General features: G+C 55.9%; 4 protein-coding genes across 4 annotated transcripts in view; 1 reads left to right on the top strand and 3 right to left on the bottom strand.

Moving 5' to 3' along the window:
* Positions 1–56: 56 nt before the first annotated feature.
* N656DRAFT_785012 (beta-lactamase/transpeptidase-like protein) lies at positions 57–1,686 on the bottom strand. The gene has a single exon (XM_064816287.1). The coding sequence runs from the start codon at positions 1,391–1,393 to the stop codon at positions 161–163; it is 1,233 nt and encodes a 410-aa protein (XP_064665258.1). The 5' UTR covers positions 1,394–1,686; the 3' UTR covers positions 57–160.
* A 1,015-nt stretch (positions 1,687–2,701) lies between these two features.
* Positions 2,702–3,136, bottom strand: N656DRAFT_683079 (uncharacterized protein; the record flags this gene model as incomplete). The annotated part of the gene is made up of 1 exon (XM_064810584.1): positions 2,702–3,136. A coding segment is annotated over one exon (435 nt), but the record flags the coding sequence as incomplete, so codon positions are not given.
* A 146-nt stretch (positions 3,137–3,282) lies between these two features.
* On the bottom strand, positions 3,283–3,693 carry N656DRAFT_469912 (uncharacterized protein). Its single transcript, XM_064809757.1, has one exon. The coding sequence runs from the start codon at positions 3,588–3,590 to the stop codon at positions 3,363–3,365; it is 228 nt and encodes a 75-aa protein (XP_064665260.1). The 5' UTR covers positions 3,591–3,693; the 3' UTR covers positions 3,283–3,362.
* A 1,867-nt stretch (positions 3,694–5,560) lies between these two features.
* Positions 5,561–7,323, top strand: part of N656DRAFT_785016 (Zip-domain-containing protein) — a 2,572-nt gene continuing 809 nt past the window's right edge. The window contains exons 1-4 of the mRNA XM_064816288.1: positions 5,561–5,980; positions 6,062–6,265; positions 6,344–7,120; positions 7,192–7,291. Of these exons, the coding sequence (XP_064665261.1) occupies positions 5,719–5,980; positions 6,062–6,265; positions 6,344–7,120; positions 7,192–7,291 (1,343 nt within the window). The 5' untranslated portion in view covers positions 5,561–5,718. The remainder of the gene's footprint in view (positions 5,981–6,061; positions 6,266–6,343; positions 7,121–7,191; positions 7,292–7,323) is intronic.

Genomic DNA, 7,323 nt, shown 5'->3' on the forward strand with positions numbered 1-7,323 from the left:
GCGCAATTGACCATCATTACGCAATATGGAGACTCAACATTACGAATTGAAGTTCGTGTTGAAGTTCTCTTATCCCTGGAGATATGACATATGGGAGGCTGCCAGGCACCTATGCTGTTTCTCCTTTATATGGTTACATCTGGTCTTTATACTCTAACTATCATGCCGTCTTAAGCCCATCCTTCTTGAATGCGGCATACTTGCGGTAGATGTCATGGCGAAATGTCTGCTTCAGCTCTGCCAAGTTGCCGACATCAACATTGGGCAGCGAAGGTTGAGGAGCACCAAGACCACACAAGCCGTTCTTGCGATCGATAAACCAAGCAAACGACATGCCGCCGCCCCACGTCAGCGTCCGTTCTCCATACCAGCCCTCGACATCCTCCAAGGTCAACAAGCCGCCAAGACCATGACCAACCTTCGACCCAGGAGTGGTTCCCACGCGGAAGAAGACTCCACCGGGACCGTCCATTTGAACACGGTGTGCCTCCTCTGCCTCGGGAGGGATATGGTTCTGGAACATGTCCTCAACCGTCTCCGGACGGAGCAGCTTTCCATCATTAGCCAGCAGCGACCGTAGCACCTTGAGATACCCCTCCCCGGTCATAAACAACCCATGCCCTCCAAAATCGCCCTGACTTCGCCTGTTCGAATCCCCAGCACCCGCCAGCACCGCCAGACCCAAACACTCCGGGTCGGCGGGATTCAGATCCACCAGGCGGGCGCGCACGCTCTCGCCCTTGACGGGGTAGAACTGGGCTTCGTCGGGGTCGATACCCAGCGGCTTGCAGATGCGCGCGCGGATGTGCTCGCCCAGCGTGGTTCCCGTCGCGCGCTCCACCATCCTCCCCGCCCAGTCCAGCCCGGGCCCGTACATCCACCCCTCCCCCGGCTGGAAAGCGAGCGGGTAGTCGAAGGCAGCCTCAACGGGCCGCCGCGCGCCCTCGGCCAGGGGCGGCTGGTTCTCCTTCCGCCAGGCAGCCAGCCGCGGCACGAGAAAGTCGTACGCCGCCCCGGACGTGTGGGTAAGCAGCATCCGGAGGGTGATTGGCTTTTTGGCGGGGACCAGTTCGGACGAGTCGGGGCTAAGGACGGGCTGCTTGGCCAGTTCGGGCGCGAACGCCGACACGCAGTCGCCCGAGTCCAGGCTCAGCTGGCCGTCCTCGACGCATTGCAGCGCGGAGATGGTGGCTAACAGCTTGGTTGCTGACGCGAGATACAGCATGTCGTCCAGCTGCTGCGGGCGTTTCTCGCCTGACAGGAGCGTGCGCTCGCCCAGCGCGAGGTTGTAGGTGAAACCGCCGGCCGCGTCGGTCGCGCACACCACGGCGCCGTTGATCTTCCCCGCGGCGATGGCGGCTTGGAAGGCGGACTCGATGGTTTTGTCGGCCATGTTTGCTAACGTAATGGTACGCGGTTCGGGGTTGGGGTTGAGCAATGAGTGGGAAAAGGGGGTTGTGCGACAGTGCGGATATGGCCCAGGTTTGACCCCCTGATTCTTGGCGGTCTAAGATCTCTTTATTTATGTGAAGGTGCCTAACCTCGGACTGTAAATGCGAGGTTGCGGGGGCATTTGGGCCGCATCGGCAAAAGAGTCACTCGCCGGATTCCAGGATCCACTCTGCTTGAGGTGGTTTGTCAATGTCCGGGCTGCCCGCCGCTAACCCAGTATCGTCAAAGGTGTAGATAGTCGATGGAAGGACCCAGGAACTGGGGACAAAAAGCACGTCTTAGGGTTAGGGCTATATATATATGGTGCCAGTCTCCACTCTTCCGCGTTCTTTCCCGAATCGTCTCACCGCAAACCCATTCACTTACAATGGTGACGCGTCAGAAAAGCACGAACCCTGCAGGATTCTACATGACTGAGGCATCCTTGTCTTGTGTCGTTCGAAGGTACGACTCATTGCTCCCTACAGTGTCCCCACCGTGGTCCTCGACTCCTCGACCTGCACCTCCTCGACGAGTCCTCGTCCCCAACTCCGACATTGATCAGATCGAGCCGTCCGCGCATTGGTGGAGAATGGATGGACCAACGTTGAGCCGGACAAATTATTCTGCAACATCTTAAGGGAGTGCAAACCACAGAGACGCATGAATCCTCCAAACGCGCCTCCCCCTCCATCCCAGGAGCCGTCGGGGGCCTCGGGGCCAACCACGACGATCCCGCCCCCCACCGCCGATTGGAACGCTGAGAAACTGCGTCAATGGTCTTCAGACTACTTCGTGCCCCCGCTCGAGCTTGTTCTTCACGCCTTAATCAGTAGTTTTCTCGACAGCCGTCCAGTGGTGCCCTCGCGACCCGCCTTACTACTTTTGTCGCCTATCTTTATGCTTACTGCGTGCCAATTCAAACACAGGCGTTTGAGGCCGACTTGCGGTTGGACCATCGTCAATTCCACTATGACTTGCTTTGGGATCCAGGTTCTCTGAGAAGCATCGCCAAATCAGGAACGAAATAAGAGAGGGCAAATGGCAACCGCAGCGCGATCCCTACTACCCCCCAAAGGAGCCGGTACACTCAGAGCGCAACGACCTCTGACAGAGAAGCTGCGCGTGCACCTTGAGAGGGTCCTTGAATGCCAAAGCAATACCCTGACGAGAGACATCTGATGAGCGCGGGCCTTAAGTGACTCAAATCGGCTGCAAAACCATTCTTGTACCTTGTACTTGTACAAACACTCTATCAGTCCAACCCTCGCCGGCAAACCCCTCTCTTACACCCTTCACAAAGCTCCTCCTCATGTTCCGGGCCGCGATGTGGTGCATACGGCGGCCGTTCGACTTTGACTCCTGCCCACTTCTTCAACCGGTACGCCACCCGATCCACATACGATTGCTCGTCCAGCGTCAGCACACCCAGCCGCTCGCAGGACTTGCACCGCTGGTTGAACACAACGGCGTTGTACCCATTCCGGGGATAATGCCGGATCAGGATGGCGACGCGCCCGCTGCCCCAGCCGGCTTGCCGGCAGGCTGTGTTGGCGCAGCGGAAGCGGCCCCGCACGTTGGTCGAATAGTCGTCGATTGCAGCGTTGTCTGAGCCGGCTTTGTTGAACCAAGGTCTGGGACTGATGGCGCCAGACAGGGCGGAGAGCACCTGTTTGTGTAGATTGGGGAATGTCAGGGCGCTTTCCGTGTCGCTCTCGTCGTCGTCGGTGCTGGGGACACTGCGAGGACGCCTGCGCGGTTTGGAAGGCATGTTTGTGGAGATGGGGTTGATGTAGTCAGGCCAGGTTCGCCGAGGACAGAACTAGATAAACCATGAGGGAAAGGGGAGAGTGCCGGGCCACGGTCTTTGAATCAAACAGAGGTAGGTTGTGTCAAGGATGAGAGCAGAGGGCTAACAGCTCTTATACCACTTAGCTCTCGACAACTTCCAGTTGCAGACTCCGGAGAGATGTCTGACAGGTACTCAGGCACGTAGCCGGTGCAACGAGCGGGGAAGCTGCACGATTTACAGACTGCAAGACTGTCGCCAGTAACATTCCAAGACCGTTGTTTGCTGTAGGCCTCAGTGCAGTGTTTGCACCGGCGAAACTCCCCCAGGTAACTGGATCCCAGAGACCCGTCCTCGGTTGGAAACACATCCATGGTGATTCCCAGGCGAGTATCTGATGTTGCCGAAGACTCCTCTAAAAGGAATCGTGAACAGGTATTTGGGTAAGCTGTATAGCGCTGACTAGCAACTAGTGATTCCGTGTATATCACATCATACCAGAAGACCTGATACCGACCCTTTTATAACGGCCGTTTTCACTCTCCCAGAGGCAAATACAGTTGATCTCAGGCGCCCATGATATCGCTGGCGTCTCGCAGCATAACATCCCCGTGGCTGGACGGGAGTTACTGTGGTCCCCGAACGCTGCCAGGTCGATCAGTCTGGTGGGCAGGAAGGTGGGAGCGTCCGGTCTCGCTACGAAGTCTCTCTGGCCTGTATCGCAAGCCGCTAAACGAGTGCTGGCCCATTCCAACGCTACGTCCGACGCAGTGTTTTCCGCATGGAACTCGTCACAAGGTGGAAACCTAATCTTACTGAGAACTTTCTGGTCCCTCTTAAGCAGAAGGAACAACTATCACGAGATCGACAACGATGTTTTGGTCCCAGGCGAGACGGGCACCACGCCCTAGGATCGACCTACAGTGGAGGACAAGCTTGGACGTGAGGCGCCCTGCATCCGTTAACTGCTCCAAGGAAGCAGTTGTGTTTCCTGGTCCTGTGCTGGACCAGGGGTCATAGGGGCAGCTCAGGTGGTTTTTTGCGACCTAAAACAAGAGCCAGGCCTATCATGATGTCTCTGCTGCCAACTGGAAGGCAGACACGCACTTGTGTTTGCCAGTCAGCCATTATGTGGGTGTCGTCGAACTACGAGTTTGACGCTCATGTCCTGTTCGTTTGCGGAACCAAAGCAAGGTGCAGCTTCCCATTCTCAACCACAGATTACCTCCATAGGCATCTAGAGTACATACCTCCTTTTGGTGCCTTAGTGCCTATACGGTATAAGATAGCAGGTATTAAGGTAAGGTTAGGCAGTAATCTATACACGTAATAAAGCGATACCCTGCAGCTTACCGGCATGGTGTCTCGGGTGACTCGATGAGCCTGATTCGAGGCCGGAACGCCATCCGGTGGCTTTCCTCAACTTGAAGCACAACAATCACCAGCCTGGCCAACCAGCGATATCGCCCAGATACGCCCCAGATCTCAGGGTGTGATTTCCGAAGGCGACAACACTTGTGAGTTGAATCCAGTTGAGCATCCGATGCTGTGACTGACGCGGCGGGATATTGGGACAGAGCAGAGAGGTACTACCGAGCCAGTATAAGGAATTGGCTTGCAGTATCTCAAGTGCGTGAGAATCCTGCCCCGAGCATAAACTGCTCCACTCCTCCCGAGTCCAAGACGATGAGTATTGATGAGTATTGTTAGCGAAAGTGGTAAAATTCAAATTCAGATTCCAACTTACAGCTTTCACCTTGAGCAATGAGCACGAATACCTAGTACATCAACATGGCCTGCGTAAGCCGGATGCAGCTGCTGACTGTGTTTTTCTCTTTTGAACCATGTTGGCTTCCTTATCCCATGACCACCCCTTGTGCCCGGTGTGGTGCGAAGCCCTCAGCATATCCGAGGTATACAAGCCGTAAAAGTACCAATGCGTATCCAACTCCGATTTGTATCCGATGCGTATCCAATGCGTATAGTCATTACTATGGTACAAACACATCCTCTAAGGTACCATTACGATGGCTCGTAATATTGACCAGATTAACCCGTCCTTGAATCCAAGTCAAGTACAATGGATATAACCTACCTAAGTAGTTTATTGGAAGCTTTCAATGTAATCGAAGCGTCATAACAGTGCTTCAAAGGCCTTCAAGGTTCCGCCACCTTCCGTATGTTTCCGAAACATCAAGGTACCCTCGGCTCCACTGCCAAGTTCTTCCAAAGAGGCGAGAACATCTGACTGGTCAGTGCACCCCAGATTTGTGACCTTGCAGCAGGTTCCGGCTGCCGGGTCTCAAACCGTCAAATCGTCACTGCTGCGCCTCCTATATTGGCCCCCCGCAGGTGCCATCAAGACCTAAGTTTAACCCAAAGGCAAATGATTTCTGATGTTTTGTACTTTCAATAACAACCCGACCATCGAAGACAAAGGGAAGCCTCGCCCCAACACAAGTAGTGGACAGAACTGAACTTGACTCATCGTGTCCACTATGAACCGGCCGTCTCGTACCGATGATGACTTTGATCATCCGACCTGGAACCAGAACCCGCCCTTCCTGGCCGCCGACCTGACCACCCGCCAGGATCTCAACGGCATCGCCAATGCCCGCGAGCACCGGAACCGAGACCCCGGACCGGCCAATAGCTTCGGCATTCTCGACGACGAGAAAATTGCTGCCGATGGCCGTGTTTCAGATTCCCGTGACATAACGCGGCAGCACCGCCCTTCTGTAATGAGCGGCCGGTTCACCCGTAAGTCAAGCCTCACATCACCCATACCATCAATGAGGCCGTTTTCGCTGTATCAAGTCAATTGACATGCCCCAATCTCAGGTCCGCTCATTGCAGCCCCCAAGACAGTGCTTGGTGGTGAAGGCCAAGCCTGTCTCTCCACGCCTCCAATTCGACCCCCTTCGAGTTGGACCGGCTGGATCGCGTCTGTCGCTATCGTGTCGACCGTCGTCATTTTTCTTGAAAAGTTTTTCATGGTTTTGTTTGCAAGCACCGTTAAGCCGGTCGATTTGAATGCCATCAGAGGTCAGCCCCTTTTCGTCCCACACCCCGCGGCTTCCACCTGCCAAGTTACTGCGACGGTAAACACTAACCCCTATACAGGGGGAACCACATTGCGCCGCCTTTCAAGGCGCCAGGATGCCTGCGTCGGACAGGCCGGCGGGATAAGCAGTGACTATAACACGCCGCTTCACGTCGGCGCCCTGATCATCATCCTCGGCGTGTCAAGCTTTGCCTGCGGCGTCCCCATGCTCGCCGCCAAGTTCCCCGTGCTCCGTATCCCCGAACCCTTCTTTTTTGGAGTCCGCCATTTTGGCACTGGCGTCCTGCTCGCCACCGCTTTTGTACACCTGCTGCCTACCGCCTTCATTTCCCTCGGGAACCCCTGTCTGTCCAATTTCTGGACGACAGACTACCCCGCCATGCCGGGCGCAATCGCCCTGGTGGGCATCTTTTTCGTGAGCGTCATCGAGATGGTCTTTAGTCCCGCGCGCGGTTTCATCCCTCGGCCCGACGCTGGTTTGGAATCGCAATCCGCCGTCACGGTCCGGCGCTCCGTCGGGGCCGGACACTGCGGGCATGCGAGCGACGTTGCTGCGGCCATAACACGTCCTGCAACCAACACTCGTTGCGGGAGTATCGAGCCGGAGCCGGCTCCGATGCGGGACCACCACACCTCGGGGGAGAAGTCCAAAGAGACGCTAGAAATAGAGTCTCAGGGCACGGAGCTCACGGCGGAACAGCTGCACAAGAAGAGCATCCTGCAGTGCATGCTGCTGGAAGTGGGGATCCTGTTTCACAGTGTTTTCATCGGCATGGCTCTGAGCGTCGCAGTAGGGGGCGACTTTGTCGTGCTTCTGATTGCAATTGCCTTTCACCGTATGTGCCGCCCTCCTTGCTTACCCCTTCTAGCTTTACTAGCCAACTGACACTTACCATCCCGTCCAAAGAAACCTTTGAAGGCCTTGCCCTCGGTGCCCGCATCGCCTCCATCACATGGCCCAAAAACACCCTCCAGCCTTGGCTGATGGTGCTCGCTTACGGGTGCACGTACGTATCCCCCTTTCCTCTCCCCCCCCTTT

The sequence above is a fragment of the Canariomyces notabilis genome (genome assembly GCF_033297395.1).
Source record: "Canariomyces notabilis strain CBS 508.74 unplaced genomic scaffold N656scaffold_39, whole genome shotgun sequence".
NCBI lineage: Eukaryota > Fungi > Ascomycota > Sordariomycetes > Sordariales > Chaetomiaceae > Canariomyces > Canariomyces notabilis.

What these genes read in the sequence shown, in the direction of transcription:
- N656DRAFT_785012 (XM_064816287.1), bottom strand. Translation starts at nt 1,393, where the DNA reads ATGGCCGACAAAACCATCGAGTCCGCCTTCCAAGCCGCCATCGCCGCG.
- N656DRAFT_469912 (XM_064809757.1), bottom strand. Translation starts at nt 3,590, where the DNA reads ATGTGTTTCCAACCGAGGACGGGTCTCTGGGATCCAGTTACCTGGGGG.